Source organism: Equus asinus, chromosome 5 (genome assembly GCF_041296235.1).
Source record: "Equus asinus isolate D_3611 breed Donkey chromosome 5, EquAss-T2T_v2, whole genome shotgun sequence".
NCBI lineage: Eukaryota > Metazoa > Chordata > Mammalia > Perissodactyla > Equidae > Equus > Equus asinus.
The window spans coordinates 79,960,145-79,986,974 of NC_091794.1; the positions used below are offsets into that span (position 1 = coordinate 79,960,145).

At 51.0% G+C, this 26,830-nt stretch overlaps 1 protein-coding gene across 5 annotated transcripts in view; it reads right to left on the reverse strand.

Moving 5' to 3' along the window:
• The window catches only part of SZT2 (SZT2 subunit of KICSTOR complex), a 51,359-nt gene that overhangs the window by 16,183 nt on the left and 8,346 nt on the right, over positions 1-26,830 (reverse strand). For 4 of the 5 annotated variants that reach the window (XM_044770588.2, XM_070510123.1, XM_070510122.1 and 1 more), the window contains exons 2-42: positions 25,599-25,724; positions 25,110-25,283; positions 24,647-24,817; positions 20,042-20,173; positions 19,157-19,298; positions 18,665-18,771; positions 15,060-15,270; positions 14,692-14,862; positions 14,004-14,238; positions 13,684-13,813; positions 12,762-12,904; positions 12,365-12,517; positions 12,109-12,223; positions 11,677-11,894; positions 11,371-11,586; positions 10,896-10,974; positions 10,559-10,653; positions 10,119-10,287; positions 9,803-9,917; positions 9,574-9,687; positions 9,186-9,356; positions 8,927-9,021; positions 8,561-8,684; positions 8,293-8,457; positions 7,998-8,202; positions 7,589-7,704; positions 7,210-7,456; positions 6,282-6,423; positions 6,036-6,128; positions 5,802-5,880; positions 5,405-5,698; positions 5,103-5,244; positions 4,825-4,932; positions 4,674-4,737; positions 4,266-4,451; positions 3,746-3,913; positions 3,585-3,657; positions 3,377-3,448; positions 2,994-3,195; positions 1,791-1,890; positions 934-1,063 (exon numbers count right to left, since the gene is read on the reverse strand). In XM_044770588.2, coding sequence (XP_044626523.2) covers positions 934-1,063; positions 1,791-1,890; positions 2,994-3,195; positions 3,377-3,448; positions 3,585-3,657; positions 3,746-3,913; positions 4,266-4,451; positions 4,674-4,737; positions 4,825-4,932; positions 5,103-5,244; positions 5,405-5,698; positions 5,802-5,880; positions 6,036-6,128; positions 6,282-6,423; positions 7,210-7,456; positions 7,589-7,704; positions 7,998-8,202; positions 8,293-8,457; positions 8,561-8,684; positions 8,927-9,021; positions 9,186-9,356; positions 9,574-9,687; positions 9,803-9,917; positions 10,119-10,287; positions 10,559-10,653; positions 10,896-10,974; positions 11,371-11,586; positions 11,677-11,894; positions 12,109-12,223; positions 12,365-12,517; positions 12,762-12,904; positions 13,684-13,813; positions 14,004-14,238; positions 14,692-14,862; positions 15,060-15,270; positions 18,665-18,771; positions 19,157-19,298; positions 20,042-20,173; positions 24,647-24,817; positions 25,110-25,283; positions 25,599-25,724 — 5,992 coding nt within the window. Of the gene's footprint in view, positions 1-933; positions 1,064-1,790; positions 1,891-2,993; positions 3,196-3,376; positions 3,449-3,584; positions 3,658-3,745; positions 3,914-4,265; positions 4,452-4,673; positions 4,738-4,824; positions 4,933-5,102; positions 5,245-5,404; positions 5,699-5,801; positions 5,881-6,035; positions 6,129-6,281; positions 6,424-7,209; positions 7,457-7,588; positions 7,705-7,997; positions 8,203-8,292; positions 8,458-8,560; positions 8,685-8,926; positions 9,022-9,185; positions 9,357-9,573; positions 9,688-9,802; positions 9,918-10,118; positions 10,288-10,558; positions 10,654-10,895; positions 10,975-11,370; positions 11,587-11,676; positions 11,895-12,108; positions 12,224-12,364; positions 12,518-12,761; positions 12,905-13,683; positions 13,814-14,003; positions 14,239-14,691; positions 14,863-15,059; positions 15,271-18,664; positions 18,772-19,156; positions 19,299-20,041; positions 20,174-24,646; positions 24,818-25,109; positions 25,284-25,598; positions 25,725-26,830 lie in introns of those variants that run through there. The other variant, XM_014867460.3, reaches the window with a different exon arrangement.

Below are 26,830 nucleotides of genomic sequence, written 5' to 3' on the forward strand. Positions count from 1 at the left end.
CAGTTTCCTAGAGCTGTTAGGAATGTTCATCTACAGACTTGCTGAGAATATTAAAAATAAGGAGTGGTCTGATTTTACTTCTAACCAGAAGGGAAAACTGCAAAGGAATGGCATGATTTGGCTTTCCTCTGAGTTCGGGGTGAGAGGTCATCAGGAGTAAGAGAAGGGAGAAGTGTGGAGACTTAACTACCATCTCGAGTAGATTCATGTGTTTCCTAACCATTACCAGACATCTCAGAAAACTCAAAAGGGTCTGGAGGGACAGGCAATCACAAGGCAAGTCCTTCTACCAGACCTCAGGCTCTGCCCCTCTGGTCTTCTCTCACCAGTGAACTGGCCTACTTGTCCACACTGCCCCCTGACTCCTCGGCCCGGTCTATTATCCTGCAGGGGAAAGATGGTCATTTTGGAAAACAAAGTAGGGCTGGGCAGAGGCATGCCCTTAGAAAGACAGGTCACAGCCGGTGCCCCTCCCATGACCCCTTCCCGCCTGTATTCTTCAACCTCTCCCTTTACTGGCTCCTTCCCTGTGCAACATAAACGTGCTCAAGTCTCCACCTTATTTAAAAATTCCAGCCTTGCCCACCATCTTCCTTTAGTTCCTGCCATATCTAGTTTGTCCCTCCCTTCACTGCCAAGCTACTTGAAAGAGCAGTTACTCTGCTCCACCTACCTAACATCCCTTTACTTTTCAGTTTCCTCTGGTTTCTATTCCCATCTCTCCACTGAAAGAACTCTCACTAAAGTCACTAACGAACTCGCAACAGCCTAATCCAGCGATCCTTTTCTGTCCTCTCCTCCTCACTCTCCCTGTATTACTTGGCACCAATGACTAAGTAATGGTGACTCTGCCCTCAGCTCCTCACCAAAGTCTGGGATAAAGGAAAGGTTAATAGCACCCGCTGTGAGAGAGGCTCCTGTGTGGGACCTCACCATCACTGGGCAGGAGTAGCCGCTGACGGGAGTGGAAGGGAGTCTCACTGCGCCATAGATCTTCTTCACTCTCAGCCACCAGAAGAGAGTTACACACGTGACTGTCATGAAGGTCCTGAAGGAGCAGCCGCTGGGGAAGAAGGAGCAAGTTATCAGGGAGCCGAAATAGTCCCTCGTAAATTGGTGGTGATGGTGAGGGGTGATCAGAGGTGAAGAGGGAATGCCCATTATCACTGGGGATCAGAGGTCAAAAAGAGCATCAGTAATCACAGGGAGGTCAGAGATGGTGGCTGACAGTCACTGGGCTCAGGGCTCTAAGCGCTGAACCTCAATTAGGAACACTCATCCCTCCCCTTTGCCAGAATCTGTTCACTGTCCTTCAGGTCTCAGCTTCTTCCTAGAAGCTTTCCCTGACATTTCAGACAGTCAGATTCCTGTTATGTGCTCTCATAGCAGTCTCTACTTTTCTTCTGTAGAAGTCTTCACAATTGTAATGGAAATAATGTGTGTAATTTAGTTGTTCAATGTCTATCTCCCCCACTCAACACAAGCTCCAGAGACTCAGGGTTTCCCTGTGTCTTAGCCACTGTTACATCCCTAATGCTAGCACACTCTAACGAGAGGAACATCTCACAGTCACTGGGAAGGTAAGAGAGAATAACCCACAGTACTGGGGTAGGTTAGGAGAGTTCCCCAGTTTGAAGGGAATCCGGGGAGTAATAGCATCCCTCTAACTAGAGGTGAAAGAATATGTCCAATATGGATGAATAACCTATGAAGGTCAAGTTCCTGGAAACTCCTTCCTCATCTGGGCTGTGTCCCATGCCTAGAGAACCCTGCCCCAGGCTGCCCGTTACCTGGTTGACCTCCCTGCAGATCTCCCCAACTCGCCTCACCAGGAGCTGCTGCAGGTGGCGACACTCAGTGCCTGGCCCCCCATCCTCCCGCATCAGGCTCCTAGGAGGGAGGGATGGATCAGACACAGAACTGCAGTGGGGAGGGAGTTCAGGGGGGAAGTTATGGGAGCTGGGGCCAAGAGGAACCATGAAAAGGAAGTAGGACTGGACAAAGGAAAGTAAACCTGCTGGGAAATGGTAAACATGGAATTCTCAATAACAATTCTGGAAGCCTGGGCCCCATGCTGGCCTCACCAGCTCCCATGTGGGCACCACACTGAGGCTTCCATCATGCAGCTTACCTCTTCTTTATTCTCAGACCTTCTTTATAAGAATGGTGGTCTTCCCTTCTCTTAATCCCACCCACCCCTGTGATTAGAGCAATATTTAATAACCAGACGCCTACGTATGAATCCTAGCTCTGCCACTTACTAACTGTAACTTGGGCAAGTATTTAACTTATCTGCGCTTGAGTTTCTTCACCCATACTATAAGGATAATAATACTTTGTAGGGCTGTTATATAGATTAAATCAGTTGATCCAGGTAAAATACTTAGAACAGTGCCTGCTGCATAGTAAGCACTTGTTAAATATTACCTATTATTCCTTACTTTTTTTTTTTTGACAAAGATTAGCCCTGAGCTAACATCTGCTGCCAATCCTCCTCTTTGTGCTGGGGAAGATTGGTCCTGAGCTAATATTTGTGTCCATCTTCCTCTATTTTATATGTGGGACACCTACCACAGCATGGCTTGATAAGTGGCATGTAGGTCAGCACCCAGGATCCAAACCGGCGAACCCCAGGCTGCTGAAGTGGAGCGTGAGAACTCAACCGCTGCACCACCAGGCCAACCTCTGTTATTCCTTACTTGTGTATATCAACTCCTGAAGCTGCTCTGAATTGTGCATGCTATTAATGCTCAGCTAGGAGCCAAAGTCCCCATCCGTTTTTCAACTCCATCAGGAAAACAGCGAGTGACATGCTTTGCTACGAGCTGTGGGAAGTGGTCAGGAGCCCCCCAATCTTAGAATACAAGTCAAACCCCTACCCAAACCCTCAGCCCCAAGAGTTACTTTTTAACAACACTGAAGAGGAACATTATGGGACCAGGGAAAAGAAGGTGACATCAGAGTCAGGGTGCAGAGCCCCGGCTTCTACTTACTGTGCATGTGCATACACTTCTACACGATCCTGCAGTACCCGGACGATGAGCCAGAAGTCAGGCAGGCAGGACCCAGGGAGGCCTGACAGTGAGGGCTGTGGAGGTGCTGGCCCAGGTGGGGTCCGCAATGTGAAGGGGGCCTTCTCACCGACGGTGTCATTGGGACCCTCACTGTCTGAGCCACTGCTGCCACCATCATAACCTGTGTCAAATGTGCTGAAGTTCAACCCCATCCTTAGGCTCATCTGAGCCCCCAAGTGCATCAGGCTCGATGGGCCCCTCGAGGTTCGTCCCTTCTGATGCCTGCTGCTCAGACCTTCCCCTGTGCAGCCCTAAGTCCACTTCCCATCAGTGTAAAGTCCTCCACCTCCTGCTCAGCTTACCTAGGTGGTCAGAGTCCACACTGCCCTGACTGGACATAAGGCTTAGTCCCCGGCTGGGCCCAGGCTGACTCCCTGAGAAGAGAAGGGAAATGCCTGGAGCCTCTCTCAAATCCTGCCTAGGACCACTCTCTGAAAATGGAAGGAGAGCCAGGGACCCACAAGTCCCAGGTCCTGGCCTCCAGACCCTGCTGCCCAAGTCCTCTCTTACCTCCTGGTGGCAGGCTGGGCAGACCCTCAGAATCCTCAGGGGAGCCAGGGGCTTGGGGGCTGGTTGTCAGGGCCTAAGGGGTAGGAAGTCAGGACTGAGTACAGGCCCCACACACCAGCCAGTACCCTCAACATTCCCAGGCCAGCCCAGGAAAGACTCACCTCCCCTTCGATGCCTTCAGCCTTGTCCTCGTGGCTGTGCCAGGCCCAGGCTGCTGAAGGGGACTCCCCGTGGGACCCACCTGGCTGTTGGCCAGCTGCCACAAAGAAGAAGCCACTGTCAGGGTCCTCAAGAAGAAGATGGCCAGGGAGGTGGAGGCGGCGGAACTCCTGGGGAGCAGGAGCCAAGGTCACAGTTTAGGCAAGAGCAGCCCTCCCTACTTCCTCATAAGACCCCCACAACTACCTGGTGAAGCAGACACTAGCATCCCCATTGCTGAGGTATGAGAAGATTCAGTGACTTGTTTAAGGTTCAACAGGCCAGAGGCAAGGTTGGGAGCTGGGTCTTTTCCCACTGAGTTGGGCTGGCGGGCGTGGGGTGAGGGACAAACAATGTGGTGAGAAGCTGGACAGGAGGGGAATTTTAGGGACTCAAACCAAGACAGGGCTTCCCCTTTTGTATCTGAACTCCAGGAAAGGACAGGCCCCAAAGTGAGTAGGCAGTGTTCTGAGGGCAGCATACCTCCTTGAACTGCGTGAGGGAACGCTCTGGTCCAAACACAAAACTCAGTGGCAGAGTTTGGCGAAGGCAGGTGGAGCGTCCAGGAGAGCTATGGATGTGGGCAGCTGCACGGTGCAGGGCAGGGCTCTGGGGGATGCCCCCTCTTCGGAGTGCCCCCACCATCTCATCCTCCAGCAACCAGCGGATCTATAGTCAGAGAGCAATCCAGAAAGGGCGCCTCCCTTGCTGACTGGGGTATCACCTTACTCTTAGACTGAAACATACTAGAAGATACTCTGCCTCAGACTGAGGGAGGCCTCTCTTTGATCCCAGAATACAGGGGGTACTTTACCTCACTTATATATGGAAAGGGCATCTGTTACAGTGCTGAGGGGCTGTCACCCAGCAAGGGGGAGGGAAGGTCCTCACCTCACTCACAGTGGTCTCAACAGCCAGTCTGTGGGGTGCGGCCAAATTGGACAGTCCTGGGTGCCTAATTGGAAGGAAGGTTTACATACCGGTTTCCTGAAAACACAACCGAGGAGGAAGAAGGAACTCTGAGAGGGAGATAAGAAAGTACCTGTCTTCTCCTGGGGGTGGCAGTGGAGGCCCCAGGCCATCATCTGATCTTAAAGAAGATGGTTGCCCTGGGGATCGTGGGAATGAAGCACTGCTCTCAGAAGTTGACCTGAACAGGGTGGGAGCAAAAGTCAAAGGTCAGCAGCTACTGGCCTCTCAGAGCCTCCTCAGCACTCCTTTCTTGGAATCCTTAAGGCCCCCTTAGTCCCCAAGTGCCCCTAGAGTCCTTGATGGTCCCCAACAAGGCCTCAGATCTCCCCACCAAACTTGCTGCCACACCGGTGGTGCTGAGGGTCCGAGGTCGGAGGGAGCTCTACTTCCAGGGGCAAGGTCAGCACGAAGACGTCCAGAGTGACACTGAGGTCCCTCAGGGGCACTCGGCCTCCAATGGGGGGGCCCTCCAGAATGGAAAGCACTTGGCCTGGGAGAGGGAGAGAGTTAGGTGTTGCTGGGAGCCCTGGGGAAAGTACAGATTCCAAGTTCTCAGCGTTAGAGTTATACCCGTAGGCTCTCTGTTCCCCCATACATGCAGGCAGGCTGTACTGGGATCTGTGCCCCTCCCTGGGCACCCCCAAACTCACCCAGGCAGGTGGGCAGGCTGCATACAGGTACTGAGCTGTGCTGTCCACGCAGCCGCACGGAGCACGTGAGGTGTAGGAAGAGTGGTGGCAGGTCATGCACGAGGCTCTCAGGTCCAGTGGGTGAGTCACCCCCCAGGATACTAAAGGAGTCTTCATCAGGGTTTACAGTGTCTGCATCTGACAGTGAGGCGGAGTCTAGCCCAGCAGGCCCCAGGTCTGGTTCACGGCTCTCGCGGTATTCCACCTCCAGTTCTGGGTCACTCTCAGTGACCACACAGCAGGCTGATGTGTCTCCTAGAGATACATGTCGTGTGGTCAGTGGGAGAGGCTGGCAGTGGAGGCCCCTGAATCCTGGCTTGAAGCCAGTGTTCCCACCTCTACCCACTTGCCCACACACCTTCTTCTCCCATGAGCTCAGCCTCTGAAAACTCCAAGTCACTGACTTTTCTGTCTACTGTGTCCCGGGGGCCCTCATCCTGGGCAAAAGAAAGACACAGCTTGATCCAAGGCAGGACAAGAGTCACATCCAGGTCTTAGGGAACCAAGAGTCAGGAGGATCCGGGTGGGCCAATTGGGGCCTCTGGGGCTACAGGTCAGTGGTATGAGGGAGGTAAGGAAGAAAGCTACTCACCTCTCGCCTGCTGGATGGAGGGCAATAGAAGAAGTAGTGGGGATTGGAGGGCACCGTGCGGAAGTGGAGACCACTGATCTCCAAGAACTTCTCCTGTGTTGGGGTTAGAAGAAGACTATCATGTCAGCCACTCCTGAGCAGCACTCTCCCCCTACTCTAGAACAGACATGAACACGTCCCTAAACCAGAAGAGAATGCTGACCCACTGTGCAGCCACCTCTCTTCTACCCTCATCAAGCTTCCCACCTGGATGAGGCTGTGAAGGGCATCATGTGCTTCTCCTCTCAGCTGGCAGACATCTGTTAGAGAGATCTCCAGGCCAGGGTCTGGATTGCCAGGGACACGGGTGCTCTGAAACTCAGGCTCGCTTAGGTCCTCGGTCTCTATGCTGAGTGGTCAGGGTTGGGGGTAGAGGTGTTGAAGTGTTAAGAACCACCAAGTCCTAGAGGAGCCTGCTTTGCAAATGGGAGCAGCACACGTCTGTCTGTCTCTAGGAAGGGTGCTCAGCACACCAGCAGGGGCAGTAGAAGAGGCAAGGAGAACCAACCCACCCATTTTGGCTCTAACCTCCACATTTCTTAATGGCCAGACATTTCTGTGAAACAGAGGAATGAGTAAGGATGACTCCCAGTTTTCTGACTTGGACCACTGGGCGGAGGGTGATATCATTCACCATGGATGAAAAACCCAGGTGGAGAAGTGAGGTTTGGTAGGAAGAAAATGCATTCATTTTGGGGCCATGAAAGGTGGGGATCTAGAGCTGCAGGCAGGGACCTGGACTGGGCATCGTTAGCATGCTCTTCCCTCTGCTGCCTCTGTTTCCCCAGTGCTAATACACTGCAGATGCCAGACACAGAGCTGTCTGCCAGCCTGCCTTTCTTCCCACCTGCTGGGTCCCTAAAGTGAGCTGCGGACTGATGGCAACTGGCAACTCCCTCCCCCTAATCCAGCTCAGCGCTCCACACCAGAAGAGGAGAGCCAGGAAGGGAGACTGCTGCCCACGCCAAATGGGAGAAAGAAGTCTGGGTGGGAGGCAGAAGCTGGTGACAAGCACTACGGCCTCTCTGGTGTGTGGGTGCTACCTTGCACAGCCATCCTCACAGCTCAGAAGGTCCCTCTGTATAGGGACTTGGTCTGTGTGCCCCCATACACATCACTCCAGGACAATCCTAACCTGGACTCAGAAGCCAGGACAGTTCGTTCCCGAGGCTCAGGGCCCTCCTCGATGCTGCTGCTGAAGGGCCCAGGGCTGAGAGGACCAGGGCTTGGGGGTGCATGAGGCAAACCCCGAGTGTGGCCACACAGTGCAAGCAGAAAAGGGGTGATGTCTACTTCTTGCAGCAGCTCCTCACAGGCATCTACTGCTATCAGCAAGTCCTGGGAGGTCACACTCTGTGCTTGCTGCAAGCTCCGGAACAGCCCTGATGGAAGTGGAAAGAGCCATGAGGGTCAAGCTCTGGAACGAGCTCTCCAGTCCCCATCCCTGTAATCTCTATATCTCTCCCTGCTTTGTTCCTCCTCCCTGATGCTCCCGCACACGGCCTCCTGCTCACCACGGACGTAGCATCGCTGGGCATGCTCCTGCAGCAAGGCACAATGGTTGGCTGCCTCCTTGTGCCTGGGCTCCATCCAGGCTGAGGATGGGGATGGTTGGTCAAGGAACTGAGTCCTACGAATGTGAGGAAAGAGAGAGCTTGGTCAACTCCCCTAAGTGACACGCAAAACTTGCCATCAACCTACACGCCAACGGATTGTCAGTAGGTCCCTATCAATTGTATTCATGGCCCAGCAAATTCAACTGACTTGCCAAAAGAAGCCCAACAAGGAGCTAGCAGGAGATGACTGAGAAGCTAAGTTCCTGCCATTGACCATCAACCTGTCTGTCATATCCAAGTGTGTACCTGAGCCTTGGCTAGGGGCCATGGTTCAGGGAGGACCTAGGTCAATACTGGGGGCACTCACCGGAAGAAGAGGTCTCGGGGTGCCTGAGGGGGCTGCATGCCAAGCATTTGCTCCCTCAGCGCTTCCAGGGCACAGCTGTAGATGTAGACAGGACACCGGGTTCGGGGTGCATCTGTACTCTCCGTCTGTGGAGCCTGACGCCCACTGTAAGCCTGGAAGTCCTGACGGAAGGGTGGGCTCAGCTCTCCTGGATTCTGGGCACTATCTGTGGGAAGAGGTGTCACATGGTCTTCCAGCCCTCTATTTGTTCCCATTCCCACTCCTGCTTAACTGACTTTAGAGTCAGCAGCCTTACCGCCAGCTGGGGTGACACTGAGGATGGGGACCTGGGACTTTGTGGCCTTGACTCCAGTTCCTCCCAGATCTTTGAGGCTGGAGGCCCCACTCCATTCCCCAAACTTAGGCTTTGTCTCCTCTTGAGAGGGTCCCTCTAGGCCATAGGCAGACAGATGCTGGACATCTGAAGAGGAAAAAAGATACAAATCAGAGCCGCCAGGTGGGCGGGTGAGGGAGCTCCAGAGTTTGAACCTGAGGGGTTAGTGAGGAAGGTCAGCAGTTGGTACCTGAGAAGGTAGCTGGGAGGAAAGTCAGAAACACATGCTGGGGTGTCACAAGCCTTGCATAGCAGCGCCACTGAGGGGGCTGGGCAGAGATGACAGGCTTGAGGGGTTCAGGAGGGCCTACACTCTGTAAGAGAAAGACAAAATTAGAGCAATCTATAAGGGACTATGCAACCCCTGCTCCTTCCTCCACCCTGGAGTCCGACCTAAGGCACAGTTTGCAAGATCCAGGACAAAGGGGAATGATGCTATTTTGTCATTGGGAGGAGACCTTCAGTACCCAGGGAGATGGAAAGCTGGGGTACGACTATGTGGTGACAGAAGGAGGTCACTATGAGAAAGGGCTCAAGGGGATGAGTCAGTGCTGACCTGGTTAGGAAGAGCTGAGTCTCCAGGGGCCTGGGTGCTGCTTACTGCTTGAGCCTTCAGGATCCCGGGGCCCCTCGCTGGTGGCCTCTCTGCATCTACAGTCGGGGTAGAGATGGGTGAAGAGGGCCAGGCCAGCAGAGAGGCAGGGCTCTGAGGTAAAGACAGCGGGAGGCGAAAAGCCAAAGACAGAGACTACCTTGTGGGTGGGGGAAAAGGGCTGGGCCAGAGTCTAGTATGAGGACAGAGGTGGGGAGCTCACCTGGACCGTGGCAGGTCCGCCGCAGCACCTCACTCAAGAAGGCAGCCTGGTCAGTGGTAGTCAGCGGGATTTCCCGGTCACTCAGCTCCTGCCCCAGGCAGCTGTGCAGCAGGCACAGCACCATGTCGTTGGTGGGACAGGGCCCCTCGGCGAGAGGGACGCCCTCTGGCTCTGCCCGACACACACTCCACTCAGCACCAAAAGCCTCCTGCTGCCCAATGCCCCCGACTCAGCCCTGACCAGCACAGCCCCACCTTCAGCCTCCAAGCCTCCTCCTGCCCCCAGCACTCATCTGCTCATTTGCAGACTCATCTGCTCTCTGTTCTCTAATACTCCCAGGCTTGCTGGCCCTCTAGGTGTGGGGTGAGTGAGTACAAAGTTCACCCACCTCTGGAAAGCAGAAGGAAGAACATCTGGAGCTGCTGGCACTGAGGCAACAGTCCCATTAGGTCAAAACAGAAGGGGATCTCATGGACACAGGTGTCTCCTCCCTGGTCCAATCCTAGCAGGGAGGCAAGGAAGACAAGACTCACGGTGAGACTCAGATTCCCTGTTTGTGGTTGCTTTCTGCCCACCCACTCCCCTGCTCCAACCCTGGGGGCCCCTTCCCCGCTGACCATCAGAGACTCTCAGCTCTGGGGGCAGGGGACTCCATTCCTTGCTCTGGCACAGCTGTATCAGGTATTCAAAGCTCAGCATGGAGCCTATGCAGGCAGCGTCCCGAGGGTGGAGCTAGGGGAGGAATAGCAAAGGTCAGGGGTCAGCCCCTTCTGGCCCAGAGTACCCAGCCTCCAGCTCTCAAGGAAGCCCATACAGTTGCAGACATTCAGAACCCAGAGGTTCAGAGGGACCAGGAAGCCCACAGGCTGTGGTACTCCCAAGGGGATAGTACCCAATCTGGTAAGGGGTGGGGGTCCTTCTGAGGTCACTCACAGCTTGAGGGATCTCAGAGTATGTCAAGTCCTGCAGGTGCTTCCAGCTCTCAGGGCCAGGTCCCACTCGCCCGTACTGCGGCTCCACCCACACCTCAGTGACCAGATTGAGCTCTGAGTCTCCTTCCAGGGCCTCCACTTCCACATCGTTGTCATCATCTGTTGAGAAGCTAAGGAAGAAGGGCCCTGAGCCTGGGAGAGAGCAGAATCTAATCCACAACCCCATGGCAGGCAGTCACTCCATGGAGGGGGGCAAGGTGGTGGCACACAGGACAGCCACAGTTGCACGTGGCCTTCCTGGACCTGACTGCCTTATGAGGCATCTAAAAATAGCATCTCCTACCCCGACACTCTCCAGGCATGGGAGACAGAACTTCAGGGGACAGTAGGGAGAAGGGGGAACGTGGAGAGAGGCAGCTCTCAGAGAGGGCTCAGTCTCACCTGTCTTTGGTGGAGGTAGAGTGTGGGGGGAAGAGGATGTACTGGACAACGCATGTGTGCCTCTCTTCAACTGCAGCCTGCCCTGGGGGCTCGTTCTGTGGGTAGATTGGGAGATTTTGGGCAGATTTCAGCCAAGGCAGAGATCGCGCCCCACCCAGCTCTGGCCTTCAGAACTTTAGTCCCCTCCCCACATTGTCCTGGGACTGGACATGGCCTTGGGTCTTCTGGCCACAGGGTCCCTGTGAGGCAGTTTCCTGCAGTCACAAACGAGCCCAGAGGCAAGCGTCCCTCTGATGACGGACCTTGGTGGGGAGGTGTCATGAGGTATGGCACATACCTGAATTGGAAGCTCCAGGACCATGTTGATGATTCCTTCTCCACTGCAGGCGAAGTGGAACCCTTCAGAGAGTCGGACTCTGAAGCCCCATAAAGGAGGAGTGGGGACAAGATGAGATGGGGGAAGAGACACTCAGACTACATTCCCCTGGCCCCCACACCACTTCCATATCTACCTTCCAACAGCCATCCAGAAAGACCTGTCTGCAGGAGGCCCTGCTCAGACTACTGGTCCCTCAAGAGTGAACAGGTCCAATTAGGACCTGAGGTCAAAATAAACAGAGGAGGGGGAGAGGAGGAAGGAGAGGGCAGCAGCATGCACTGTTCTATGCTGGACACTCTGCAGAACAGCAGCAGCAAAGGGAGGGCTTAGAGAGGGGCGCTCTCTGGCTTAGGCTTCCTGTCAGCATCCAGACTCAGGGCCTACACTTGCTTTCTCCCTGCCCCAAGTTTCCTGGCAGACTAGGGCGACGTACTCAGTGAGAATGGAGAGGAGCTGGGCAATGGCACTGAGCGGCAGGGCAGGGGCCAGTCCTGATGGGACACTCCAGAGCCAGCGTTGATGGTAGAGGTAGCGGGACAGCGACGCTAGGCTAGAAGAGGCTGAGCGGCCTGACACCAAGGGCAGTGGCCCTGGTGGCTCCAGTGTCAGCAAGAAGGGTGCCCGGTAGTCTAGAGGTAACTTCTCATACCTGGGAAACGGAGGCAATGCTCTACTCATACCAAGCTAAGCCACAGCCCTCCCACATGCTCCTGGCCCCATCCCCACCCTCTGTACCAACCTGATGAGTAGCTTGTCCAGTGGCTTATGCAGGACCACAAGGCAGGGCCGGTCAGATAGGGCTTGCTGTGGCCCCAGCATAGGCGGGGACTTGGAGGGAGAGTTACCCCCACCAATGCCCCCCAGCCCTTTTCGTTTCACCTTGGGTGTTGGCTCCTTGCTTTGCACCCGGTGGGGGAAACGCAGTCGCAGGATCTCTTCCCGTAGGCCCGACACAATCTAAGAGAAAAATGTGGTCAGACCCTCCTCCTTCCATCTCCTTTAGGTCTGGGAGAGGGTCCACAGACAAGGTGAGAGAGGCCTTGGTCTTCGGGCCTTACTTGGTCTAGGGCCTCATCTCTCTACTGGCCCTGCCCCTCTGGGGTTTAGGGAGGAGGAGCTAGTCTACACTCCAGGGTTCCTTGGTCTGGAACTCAGTCAGGGCCCAGCTCACCTTGTGCCGGGCCTGTGCTGGTGTGCCGATGGGAAAACCCAGGCGAAGAACCATGCATGGCGCCTTGGAAATGATGCGGACCATGTAGAACGAGGAGGGGGGCTGGTCTGGGGCACTGGGAAGAAATGGGAGTCAGTGAGCAGCTCTAGGCTGGGAGTAAATAGATTCAGGAGGAAGTAGGGATGACGTATAGGGTTAGAGGAAGAGACATGGGATGAGGCGGCAGGGAGGAGTGAAGGGACTTCACTCTGCCCACCTGGAGAGCAGCTTCACGTAGGAATAGCCCTCGACTAGCACGAAGCTGCTCCAGTCGCGAAGCAGAGAAGTCAGCGAGGAGTGCGAGATCCTGCACTGGACAGTGCTGTAGCGCCCATTGCTGCCTGGGGTGTGCAAGTGCTTGGGGATTGGTCTGGGGAGAGGGGTGTGGAGTGAGGTCAGACCTCCCAGTCCCAATCTTGGGGGAAAAGAACAGTTGCTACCTCTCTCTTCTAGGCCCTGTCTGAGGATATGCGGGCTGATGAGCAGGAAGACTAGGAAAGGGTCATAGTTTTTCTTAGTCAAGATTGGTAATGGCTCATCTGCTGCTTCCCCATCACTCCCTACCCCCTCACCCCTGCTCCCCACCCCAACTATGGCCCTAGGAGGATACCCACGTGTCATGCTCCAAGATTAGCACTAGGCGATGCATGTGCAGCCAACGCTGCCATGAATTAGCATCCATGGACAGCACTGGCTTCCAGTAGGCAGCAAACTGGGCGTGAGATGAGTCGGACCCACCGTGTTGAAGGGAGAGCACCTGGGGACAGGAATGACAGGTTATAGGAGCACTCATGGAGAAGGAGGGTACAACCTCCAAACAGCAAATAGAATCACGGGGTTCAGGGGGTCGGAGATGGTAGTGGTTTAAGGCTGAAGGAACCTATAGCCCAGCCTGGGATGGCAGCAAAAACTGTCTCCAATACAAAGGCTAGATTAGGATGAATGAGTCCAGGGACAGGCTGTGTGGCCTTTTAAAGTTGAATCCAGACAAAGGACGGGACTTGCCATGTTTCTATCACTGACTTTGGAGGAAAGCCTTTGAGTGACGGCAGGACCTCAGAATGAAGCATCTGCACAATGGCATAAACTCCCTGCCAGTCAGTGCTAACCTGATAGCCATGGGCTGAGTGTGAAGAAAGCAGGGCCAAGAAAGCAATGCTCTTCAGGAAGTGCACAGTTCACGGTGGTCAGCCATAGTGGGAAATGGGCGAAGGTGGTGGGGAGGCCAGAGTGTGCCATGTGGAGATGGGGCGAGGGGCTCGCAGTTGGCTGGGATACCACTACCTAGCTATACTGTAGGTCTTTGCCTCTGACACCCGGGATCTGCTGAGGACAGCCTGTCTCTATAGATTCTTCTCCTCCCCCAGGGGCTTGAAAGGAGGGAGAATTGCTCTCAAGGCTAAAGCTCAGGGTTCTGGTTTGGGTGCCTCAGACTTGAGAGGGAAGGACAAAGAGGGTGGTTCTGGGCTCCAGTGCGTCACTATTCCAAGTTCGGGTGGGCACAAAATGGGAATAATGAGTACCAGAGCCACTCACCGGGGTGGTGGAGCCGGGAGGGATGTAGAAGAGGGGCACTCCACTCTTGGTGCTATCAGGAAGCGTGAAATGTTCTGGGACTGAAGAGAAGGACTGAAGGTGGGCTAGCATCTGGTCCGTCTGGTTAATGCTGCAGAAAGAGGGCCAACCCTAAGCCATACCTGACTTTGGTGGATGCAGAGGAGGGGAGCTCCAGGGGGACATGGGACCCTGGACATGAGCCTGGTGCTCAGGGTGACTCTCTCCAGGTCCCAGCTTCACACATCTGTCCCTCCATGCAACAAATGGGGCCTCACTCACTGAGCGGTGACCTGCCTCACCTCTGCAGCGTGTTCCAGAACCGCCGGATAACGTGGGTGCGATACAGCGAGCGAATGGGTTGCCTTAGTGCACAGGACACATCATGCAGAATGTCATAGCCACCTTCCATTGTCACTTCCACCCGTGTTCCTCGAGGGCCCTCGAGCTCCAGGGGCCAGGGCGCCACAGCCACGTACTCGATGCGCATGTTGTGTTTCCACAGCAGCACCAGCTTTACTTCCAGCTGGGACCCTCCTTCAGCGGAAGCAGGAGGGCTAGTTAGGGGCAGAAGGCATAGGACTCCAGGCCTGGGACTGAGTCCTATCTGAAACCCCCATCTGCCTTATGGAACTCTAGCCTGGCCAAAGGTTTGAAGCATGGTGCCATAGATTTCAGGCTCAAAGCCTACCAACTGTCACAAAGAGAAGTTTAGGAGTAATCTGAAAACAAAGCCAAGATCAGGACACCACACAACCATCAGCTGACTCACCTCAGGCAACAGAGGATGAAATTGGGAAGCTAAATGCTAAGAGAACTAAGCCCTGAAGGCAACTTGGAACTCACTTGTCTCAAATGACAAGCAGAATCTTTCACATTGTGACACCCTTTCATGTGTGCTACAGGTGTGTCTTTTACTTCTTTCAACAGGTCCTCCCCACACAAAATCTGAGAGACTTGTGGGATACAGCAAGGTCTAGTGACCCTTACCTTTGGCCAGTGTGACTTCTCGGACACTATAGCCCTCTCGAAGCCGTACAGACACGGTGCTGACCAAGTCAGCTGGCACCTCCTTCTCAGTGTGCTTCTTCCGGCGCAGGGCCAAGGCAGGGTTGCTGCTGGCGGAGACCAGGTGCTCATTAAACAGGCGGTGCTGGGAGCCTAGAAGACCAGTGAGGATGGGGAAGGGGAAAGTGGTTATCTGTTGGCTGATAGGGATACAGCGGGGGAGGCTACACTGAAATTACGGGAAGAGAGCAGTGCCAGAGTAGAGAGCCCCAGTCATCCTTTCAGTCCCCATCACCTCAGGGTCCATTCTCCACTCCCTGTTCCCACACCTGCCCCAGCCTGCCCCTCACCGCAATAATATTCAGGGTTCAGGGCTTCCCCACTGCGCAGGAAGGAGTAGAGGAGGAATGCCCGGTGGTAGACAGTCAGACCCAGGTTGCCTGGCTCGGGCTCAGGACAAGTGGACAGGTAGGAGCCAAATGTTGCCATTGCGATGAACTTCATCAATTCCACATTGGGCACGTGGCCAAAACTGCAGTCATAAGAGTAAACTCCACCCACCTGGAGAAAGTGAGCAATTAGAGACCTGGCTCCAAAAGAGGCATCAGAGTAGGAAGTACAAGAGAGGAAGAGATGGGGCTGGGTGGCCGCTCCCATCCCCTGGACCACAGAGTGGGAAGTGGGCCAGTGCTCTCCCAGGACAGACCACTGCTCTGCAACTTTCCTTCCCTGAGCCCTTCTGTCTGAAGCCCATGCCACTGGCCACACCCTTCTTCCTTAACGTCAAATACCAGCCTGCTCCCATTCACTTAAGACTCTGGCAACTGGTTCACTGGCTTCATGTCATCATCCCAAGAGATGTCAGTGTCTCTCTTACAAAGTGCTTCTCAAACTTTAGGATGCATACAAAACACCTGAGGATTTTGTTAAAAATGCAGTAGGTGTGGTGTGGGGCTTGAGATCTTGCATTTCTAACAAGGTCCCTGGTGATGCCAACGCTGCTGGTCTGTGGACCAGATTTTGAGTACAAAGGCAAACTACATACGACCTGTGAGCCAAATCCAGCCTATCACCTATTTTTGTAAATAAAGTTTTATTGGAACACAGCCATGCTTATTCATTTTCACATTGTCTATGGCTGTTTTCACACTACAAGAGCACAGCTGAGTAGCTGTGACAACTGTGTGGCCCTCAAAGATTAAAATAATTACTAGCTGGCCCTTCACAGAAAATGTTTGCAGACCTATTCTAGATGGTTCCTTCAATTTCCTGGCCTCTCAGTTCCTTAACCTGAGAACTCCAGGTTAAGTCCTCCAGGTTAAGAACAATCTCCGGGAACTTTCTCTATTCCACTCACCTGCCCACTGGCTACACGCTGGCTCTTGGCTCCACCTGGAACTACTTCATCTTTGCAGTTTCAACTGCCACATCCCACTGATTACATACAACGTACTCCTTTAGGTTTCGTCTATCCTCCTTCTCCTGCTGCTCTTTGATCTCATTAAGACTGCCAGGGCTTGAACCTCTGCTCTCTTCAAGTTTATCCACATCCTCCTGGCTCTCCGTCCTCAATCCAGCCTGCACCCTACGTTCAAGCAACTTCATAGGCATCATTCTCAACTCCCTCGTCCTCTTCGCTTTTTTCTGCTTCCATCCCAAAACCCCAACTAGGATCAGAGCCTCTCTACTCGGATCCCCAATGGGATCCCAATGGATCCCAAATGGAGAACACTGCACAGCTGTGTAGGTTGGTACCACACCAAAACATATGACACCCAACCCAGCTAGTTTTTCAGGGCGGTCCCAGTACTGTGTCTTCTTCCCAACTCTGGCCTCCCTCCCTTACAGTACTCATCTTCACCCTTTACTTCAGAGAGAAATCAGAGGCCCTTGGCAGAATTTATTGACATCTTCACTTCTACCTTCTAGTCTGAAAGAGTGACACTCCTGCTCTAGAGTCCCCCAATCTGTTTCTTGAGCCCATGGCCTCCTGTCAATTTAGGGACTTCATCACACTTCCTTTTCTTTCCCTTATTTTCAAACTCTGCTTCTCCATGGCTCCTTAGAAACATGCTTAAGTCTCTAGCTTAAAAAAAAAAACAACGGGCCAGCCCAGTGACACAATGGTTAGGTTTGCACACTCCGCTTCGGCGGCCCAGGGGTTCACCAGTTCGGATCCTGGGCATGGACCTACACTGCTTATCAAGCCATGCTGAGGCAGGTGCCCCACATATGAAGTAGAAGAAGAAAAAGAGGAGGATTGGTGGCAGATGTTAGCTCAGGGCTAATCTTCCTAAAAAAAAAGAAAAGAAAAAAACAAACCAAAACAAAACACCCCTCTCCTTCCACCCTGTATTTCCCTCTGGCCACCATTCTCTCTCTCACTCCCCACTTGACCTGAACAGCCAAATTCCTTGTGTCAACACTTGTCTCTACTTCCTTCTCTTCTACCCACTCTTCAATCCACTGCAGTCATTTCCCTTGCCATCTCTTCACTGAAAAAGATCCCCATGACCTCCTAATCACCAAATCCAAAGGGCACTTTTCATTCCTCATTTTACACGATCTTTCTGCTGCATCTCACATTGTTAACTACTCTTTTCTTCCCAAAACTCTGACTTCTGACACCAGAATCTCCTGGTTCTTGTCTGATTATTTTCCTTCTTTCTCTGCTGGGCCCTCTTCCTATGAAAGATCTTTAAACACCGGTGTTCCCCAGGTTCTTTGAGGACCCTCTTCTCTTTTCAATTACCATCTGTAGGCTGACAAATCCTAACTCTCTCTCTCTTAACTGGTGCTGTCTTCTGAGTACCAGATCTGCATCTCCAACTGCTAACTGCTATGAATGGTAGCCATTTATTACCTGATTATGTAGTATGCTAAGCACTTTAAATGCATCATCTCATCCAATGAGGTGGGTACTATTATAATCTCCATTTACAAATGAATCCAATCAAGATGTGAAGTAATGTGCCCAATGTCACACAGAAAATAAGTGTAGCCAGGATTGAGGCCAGGCATGCCTAACTCCAAAGGCAATATTTTAACTGCTCTCCTTTTGACCCACAGTCATCTCAAACTCAATAGGCACAAACCTGGATTCATCATCCTGTCCTCACTCCACTGAAGCTGTTTCTGTTCCTGTTTGCTCCAACAGATACCCAGTAATCACTGAAGTCAGAAACTTAGAGACATCCTTAACTCCTCCTTCTCCCTTACTCCTCTCATTTTGCTAATCATAAGTCATGTTGACGCTACCTCTTCATTTTCTCCATCCTATCACCTTCCCTCTTACTCTTAATTCCCCTAATTTAAACCTTGATCCCCTCTCACCTGACTATTGCAATTAATAGCTTCCCTGCCTCCACTCCTTCCCTTCACCCAGCAGCAAGAATGACCTTTGTAAAACATAAACCCAATAGGTGATTTTCCTTCTATATATCTGCATCACTCAGAATTATGCTGAAACTCCTTAATATAGCAGAGCCAGCTTTTCATACTGTGCCCTATGCCTACCCTCCAGTCTTATTTCCCATAGCTCTTTGCCTGCTACCCGATTATCCATCAATCCAAATTGGCTGTAGTTCCCAGAATATGCCTATTCCCTCCTTTACTTAAGCTAGTTTGAGCTGGATTTTCTGACCCTTGCAACCAAAACAGTAATAACTAATCTAATGGAGGAGGTGGGACTGGAACTGATGGCTGGACTTCAAATTCTGCATTCTCTTTACTATAACATGCTATCTCTCATATCCTAAAGAAAGAGGACAAAGATGAGAGTCCTCTCCCACCACCACCACCACCACTTACTCTGTTCTAGACAGGACACCTCCCCCTCATCATGTAACTGCCATTGGCTTTACTTGGGAAATCATCACCCGCAAGAAAGTAACCAGCCATATCCCACTTTGTGAGATACCACACTTTCCTCTCCTCCTTTCTAGAAAATCCTCACCTGCACAAAGGAACAAGCCACAGTGCCACTGCGAAGCTGGTTCAGCAACGTCTCACAGACAGCAACATCAGGGACGCTGGTCACTCCATCTGTGATGACAATGATACCTGGAGGAGGAAACATCCGACTCAGACCCGGAGACACTGACCAGATCAAAGTCATAGGGAGGTACCCAACTGATGGGGCTCTGAAGACCTCAGTGTCTGCCAACCATTGTGTTTTATCATCTTCAAACACTTCCCCCCTCCCACTTCTTCCTTTTTAGTGTGGAATCCCAGTCTCTTCCTAAGTGATGTCCTTGGAGCTCCACCTTCCACTAGGGTCCCTGATATACACTAATACACACTTACCTTTTACAAACAAGGAAACAGATCCTCTTCCCTGGGGCCCACCAATCCCCTGGAACCTCTACTTTTGCTGATAACCCCCTCCCCACACAACTTTCATGAATATTCCTATTTCCCCAATCCCACCAATATTCCATCTACTAACCTGCACTAGAGTTTGAGGGCAGCAACTGCAGTGCCAAGATGCCCTGACGAATCATACTGACCAGCCCAAGATCAGCTGTCACCATGGAGACTCCTACCTTCCGGCCCGGGGGCTCCCCTGTGTCTGGGGACTGGTCGTCTACCTGGCCCAAGTTATAGAAAAGATAGAATGGGACAGACGGCATTGCTGCCTGATCCATAGCAAAGCCAGAATTTACAGCCCAGCACTGCCCAGGCCAGACAAGCCTAATCCTGTGAGGACCTCAATCCCCCTACTATGCAGCCAAGGCCTGACTATGCTCCCTCCCCCAATGAGCGCTTGAATACTGACCCTCAGATGGGCCAGGAGTCCAGAACCAGACGAAGCACAGATGGTCTTGGAGCAGGGCTTCCCCACCTTTTGTCAATAGGGCCCCTTTTCCATATTTTTCTATTACTATTATGAAATATTTTATACTTAAATTAAGTCTTCAGACACATAGAAATGAATTTGCCTGGCTACTTCTAGGATACCCAAAAGAATGAGAGAGTGCATTCTAGCAAGCCAAGCAGTTTTATCCCTGATTGAACAAAATACTAGAGATCCACACCACCCAAGATCACCTTCTCAGATCCATTGAGGGAGTAGATCCAGGACTGAAAAAACACAAGCAAATGGCCTTCACATTTTCTCCCAGCAAGAATTTGTCTTGAGGAGTGTATCTGAGCCCTCCTCCCACAGGGAACCTGCTGTGTGCACTCACTAGCACTTCTATCCTTAGCTCACTCTGGCCCCAGCTCTTAGCCCTTCTTTCCCTCTGTACTTGGCTTGTCTTCCCTCTCTCTCCTCCATCCCTTAAGAGTTCCTCTTTCTAAGCGGGCTCTACCCACTTTCTCTCCCACATACCTTGCTCTGGGGGTCATACTGCTGCTGCAACATGGTGGCCACCTTATCCTCAAAGAGACAGAGTTGCTCATATACCTGCTGCAGGAACATGTCCCGCTGGGAAGGGTCCAAAAGGCAGCCCTGTACCAGCACCTGAGAAGCATAAAGGAAAGACTAAGACATGAAGGTCGGGGGACACTGGGCAGTACCCCGCTGGTCCCCCTATTTATTCTCCACAGCTCCCTCTAGGCGATCCTGAGTTCCCACCCACGCAGGCTCTAAGGTAGGCTTATTCCACAGCCAGTTCCTCTCTTATCAGATCATCTAGTCTATCAGTCCTCAGCCCAGGTATGCCATATCCCTGCTCAGGGTCCCTAGGTCATTAGTTACCTTAATCTGGGTTCACAGCCTTCCTCTGCTTATAGTCCTCCACACTGGGCTTCCCCAAGCCCCCGCATGGGGGCGCCATAAACTCGTCTAGCTCCTTCCATCTTGGGCTACCAGATGGCTATAGACATTGTCTATAAGCTGCCCTACCTCAGCCTGGCAAAGCCTTTTTCATTCTGACTCATATTGTTTTACTCTGGTTGATTTTTAAGCACTGCACACAGGGGCTGTTCTGGACCTTTTCTCTTTTTTGAGCTCAAAATCTTCTTATTCTCCCTAAGAAGGCTCCTTCCTTCCTTTTACCCTCAGCAGATAACTCCCACGCCCCTCTTCACAGAGAAAGGCAACCAATCAACAGGAACTCCCTGCGTACCCTACCCCTGAGGGTGTACTCTCTCCAACCCACTGAAGATGCCCTCAGTGCTTGCTAGATGTTTATGTCTCTCTGTGTTCTTGTTCCTCCTTCTAAGCTCTGAAGAAAACATTCCTCTTCCTCCTCTTTTTCCCTAAAGCTAATCTCTCCATCTAATCTTGGAACTTTCGTCTCTCTAATATCTTCATTCTCTCTCCTTGGGGTTCCTTTCCTTCTACTTCCAACATAAATAAGTGGCCCCATCCTGAAAATTTTACACAGGCCTGGTAGCCATTGTGGTAACCCTCGGGATCTCTCCTCTCTCTCCCTCAGACTTCTACAACCTGTCTCAATGCCTACTTCTCACCAACCCCTGCCCTCCTGTACAACAACTACTTCTTCACTCCCTATTGAGAACTGGGGGAGGGGGAGGGGACAGCCAGAAGAGGGGACAGGGGGACTCTGTACCACTCTACAGACCTGATTGTAACAAGAAAAACAGAATCAGAGGAAGAGTAGGAGCTGGGGCTATAAAAAGGTGAGAAAGATGTTCACAGGTGTATTATTTAGAAGAGTGAAAATTGCCTTGCCAACCTAAGTGTCCAATAATAAGGGTTTGGCTAAATGTATGATGATAAAATATGATAAATATTAAGTCAAGCAGCCATTAAAAATAACATTTTCAAAGAACATTTAGTGACATGGAAAAACGCCTACATTATACATTAAAAAAGCAGGATGTAAAACTGTGTGCCTGGAATGGTCCTGATGTTTCTCCTCACTTTGGATGGAGGGGTGGTGGTGAATATGACAAAGGCATACCCAGAGACAAGAAGGAAATTCCAGAAAATGTTAATAGTAGTTATTTCTGGGTGGTGTATTATCAGTAGGTTTTGCTTTTCTTTATATTTTATGTATTTTTCTTTTCTTTTCTTTTTTGAGGAAGATTAGCCCTGAGGTAACATCTGCTGCCAATCCTCCTCTTTTTGCTGAGGAAGGCTGACCCTGAGCAAACATCTGTGCCCATCTTCCTCTACTTTATATGTGGGATGCCTACCACAGCATGGCTTGCCAAGCGGTGCCATGTCCGCACCTGGGATCTGAACTGGTGAACCCTGGGCTGCCGAAGCGGAATGTGTGCACTTAACTGCTGTGCTGGCCCCTTTATGTACTTTTCAAATCTCCTTCAATGGACATGTATTATGAATGTGATTTAATTTTTTTTTAAAGAGCAGCAGGATACATCTTGAGGGAGCTATGGAGACAGTGGGAAGCTGGCTCAGGGCTAGCAAGTGGCCCTGGGGGCTTAAGCGACTAAGTCCTCTCCTCTACGGCTGCTGTCCTTGTTCAGGCCTCATCTCCCCTCTCATACTATAATAATCTTCTGCCTCTTCTTCCCCATCCAGACTTTGTCCCTCAATCCATCTTCCATACCGGCCACAAACAAGTGTGATCTTCCTAATGTACAAATCTGATCTAGTTACATTCATTTAAAATCTTCAATGGTTCCCTACTACCTATGGCTAATAGTTTTAACAGCTAACATTTGCATGTTTTCTATGTGGCTGGCACTGTTAAGTGCTTGACATGTACCAATTCAATCACCATATAATATTGGTACTGATAATATCCCCATTTTGAAGAAAAGACACAGATGCACAGAGAGGTTAAGTAACTTGCATAAGGGCAGAGCCAGTAAGCAAAAGCAGGCTATATGATTCCAGAACCAGTGCTCTTCACTACCACACTAAATTCCCTTATACTGTAGTCCCCCCTTATCCACGGTTTTAGTTACCCATGGTCAACCATGGTCCAAAAATATTAAATGGAAAATTCTAGGAATAAACAATTCACACATTTTAAATTGCGCACGGTTCTGTAGCGTGATGAAACCTGGCGCTGTCCTGTTCTGTCCTGCCTGGGACATGAATCATCCCCAGCACATCCATGCCATACGTGTTACCTGCTCATCAGCCACTTAGTAGTCTCGGTTATCAGATTGATTATCACAGTATCACAGTGCTTGTGTTCAAGTAACCCTTATTTTACTTAATAGTGGCCCCAAAGCACAAGACTTGTGATGCTGGCAATTTGGGTATGCCAAAGAGAAGCCAGCCATAAAGTGCTTCCTTTAAGTGAAAAGGTGAACATTCTCCACTTAATAAGAAAAGAAAACAAGTCGTATGCTGAGGTTGCTAAGATCTATGGTAACTTTTACTACAGTATATTGTTATAATTGTTCTATTTTATTATTAGTTATTGTTAATCTCTTGCTGTGCCTAATTGATAAATTAAACCTTATCATAAGTGTGTAGGTACAGGAAAAAACATAGTATATATAGAGTTTGGTATGATCCGCCATTTCAGGTATCTACTGGGGGCCTTGGAACATATTCCCCAGGGATAAGGGGGGACTATTGTAGAATAAAGTACAGGTCCTTATCCAGGACATTCAAGGCCTTTCATAATCCTGCTCCCTCTTATCTCTCCAGTCTCCTCTTTACCACCATCCCATCCTCATTCAAACTTTACTGGGTCAAACTGAGTAACACGTAGTTCCCTAGAACACCTGTGACTGAGAGCAGTTTCACAGCTCTGTGTCTTTGCTTTTGCTCACCCCTCTGACTGGAAAGCCCACTACCCCTTCTTTGAATGGTTAAACTCAATTCTTCTTTCAAGACTCAGTTCAAATGCCTCTTTGTCCAAAAGTCTGCCCTGTCACTGCCCCAGGCTTGGCTGGGTGCTCCCTCTCGGTGCTCCTATAGTGCCTGAGTCATAACTTATCAGTGTCCTTAGCACATTCAACTGAAATTACCTCCTTTGATATCTATCTTTCCCACTAAACTCTCAACTCCCCCCATCAGGATAGGGACAGTGTCTGATTCATCTGTGTCTCCAGGACATGGCCCAGGCCGGGCATAGATCAGGCTTCAGTAAGTGTTTGCCAAACTGAACCAAGTCAACACTATGATTACCTAATACCCATGCCTTTCCTGCCTTGGCTACCAGTACCTGCAAAGCCTGGCCTATCGGGGGATGTAGCCCACAACCAGCAGTCCCAACAGTTACACCAGGAGAGTACTTTAACCAAGGCTGAGGCTGGGATCTAGGCATGCACCAATTGCTTGTGGTATATTTCACACCCTCAGGTGCTATTCCTTGCATCCCTGTCTCTCAAAGGAAGCTTGATAGCTAATGAGACAAGGTAGCTATCAGGGACCATTTCAGCGTAAGCCCCTACCAATGAGTTGAGGTTAGTTAAGAGCAGATGAAGGGAAATTGGGCCAATGCTTATCTAAGCCAAAAACAGATATTCCAGTAACAGACTTGGCCATTCTTCAAAAGGAGTGTCTGGTAATAGCTTGCTTGGGTGTTGGATAAACCCTATAATTATCTGTATGGTCAGCCTTACACCCAACAGTTCACAAGGCCCTCAGAGAAAATGACCCTCCTCTGTCACTGGAAGAAATTATGTTTCCAGGTATTTGTTATATTTCAAAATCATAAACCTATTCTAAGAGACCACCACCTGGGGGTAGCACCAGGAATCCAGACACCAGCAAATCTTCTGATGGAACTAAAGGAGGAGGGGGGAGTAAAGAAAACAAATGCCCAGTAGCTAGAACCACAGACTTACAGGAGGAGTGACAGAGGTATTTGTCCAATCATGCCAACTCACCTAAAGCTTATGGGAAGGCCCTTTAAGACCAGAGCAACTGATACTTCTCAAGAGGAGAGAGACTCATGGAGATGACTAGGAAACAGGTTCAAGAAGCCAGCAGAGCTGGGGACTTTGGGCATGGATAGTAGAGATAGGATAAGGACCTGGTCAGCGGACAATCAGAAACTAGGTTTGAAGGTATAAACTTGGAAAAAGGATGCAATACCTGGTGAGACTGCAGGCCAATGATTGAGGAGTAGGCCTGGATAGTTACATAGATCTCAGGTTGGAAGTCGATGCAAGATCCAGGCACTCGGAAGGGCCGAAGCAGCCCACCTAGGCAGCGGGAGAGGGCATGGAAAACTTCATCAAACAAGATCTCCCCTGTGGAATCATCCTGAGGGCAATGGAGAAAAAGAACTCTTAAGGGTAACCAAAGGCAGCCCTGAGCAGAGGGCAGAAATAAACAGCTTCCATGGGTCAGCAGAACTCTTAAGTTTGATTGCACCCCCAAACACAACGCCACAGATGGGATGGGAGCTGTCTTAAAACATTCACCATTCCTTTACACACCTGTCTGCTTTCCACAATGGTAGGCTGAGATCATTTTTTACTCTTCCCAGGCCTCTCCCGCTCCTCCTTACCTCCCTTCCATCTTTGCTTCCCACTGTCTCCCTCCAACTCCTTACCACAATGCCAGTAGACGGGCTAAGGTCCAGCTCAATGACAAATCGATACTGCCAAGCCAGGAAGGTGACCCGGGTGGAAGGTACAAGGAGGAATGGTCTTGGGACCACTGGTTCATCTGGCTGCCACCCAGGGGGCAGGACACTGAGGACTTCCAACTCCTGTTCAGACTGAAGCTGATGATTAGGATGGAGAGAAAAGGAAAAAAGTCAGGGAAGAGTGACCCTTTCTTTCCAGGATCTGACTCCCGTATCCAAAATGACACACCATTGATTCCATCTCCAACAGCCCAATCATATACTCTCCCTATCTGAAAAAATTATTAAACAAAATTTCCCCTGTGGAAGCATCTTGTGGGCAAAGTCACTTGCCCTTCCCAGAATTAGACCCCTCAGAGTTAGTCTCCCCTGCTGTCTGTTTCCAGCACCCTCCTACATAAAACAGATGCTTCTGGGCCAGCCCCTCACATCCTGTGTGGCGCTGGGCCTCACCAGCATCTCCTGGGGTGTGGCCTGCACAGTTTGATGCAGGTGGTTGAGGAACCAAGCCAGGCGAACATTTCGGGAGATTCGATAATCCTTTTTCATCAACAGGAACACCTGCCCAGCTTCTTCTACCTGGGGACAAAGAGACATTAATAAATCCATAAAAATTCACTGAGTTCCCAGTACATACAGATCATGGTGCAAGTAACTTGTCCAAGGAGCTCATGATCCCTAAGTGAGAGGCAAGGCAGCAGAGGTGAAAAGCTTACCCCCACCTCGGCGCAAGGCGTTTCCAAGGATTAATTCTCCAATCTCTGCTCCCATTCCCCCTACATAGACCTCAATGTAGGTGAACTGACTTTTGTATATTTCAAATGTTTACGTGAGTTTCTCCTATGAACTATAAGCTCCTTGAGGGCAGGGATCGTGTCTTGCTCTATTTTTGTGTCCCCGTGCTTGGTAAATTGCTTACAATAGAGCACTCACTCACTAATGTCAGACAGTTCTCCCTAATAAGCCTGGACAACAGCAGGCACTGAAGGAATCTTCACTGGGTGAAAGGCAAGCCTGACGAATACCTCAAAATCAAACTTCCATACTTCTCAGTTGTCAATATTCTAGCTCCTTTCCTACACTGCCTCATGTGCAGTCAGTTTGACAACAGCTTAATAAGTATCAGTTCCCTTGCCTGTGTCCTTGTCCTTCCACTATACAAGCCCTGCCAAATCTTGACTCAGGATGAATTCGACATCCTCCCTTATCCACACACATACCATGCCAGCTGCACTTTGACAGAAAGAAACTTGTTACCTGGCCAGTGGTGCCACCTCTAGCAGGTCTTTACCAATCCTTTTGCCTCTCTCTGGTCAGCAATCTCTCCTACTCCCCTCAGAAGGTTTTCCAATCTCTCAACCCCTGCAGTCCTGGGAGATAAACTTGCCTACTGTCTCACAGAGACAAGAAGGATCAACCAGTCTGAACTTTCCCAGTGTTTCTTCCACGTTAACCCTTATCTGTAACATTCCTTTACTCCCTTACTCTGGCCTCAAATGAAAAGATTACACTCCTCCTATTCTGGGCAAACTGCAAATTTCTCCTCCTGTGTTCCTAGTGAGAGGGAAACGCTAGGTTGCGAGGACGGAAGAGAGTGGTAGAGGAGAAATGAACAGAAGGCAATGATTGCCTCTTGAGAAATGCAGTGCTGGAAGGAAGTGAAGTTTGCTTGTTTTTGTTTTTAA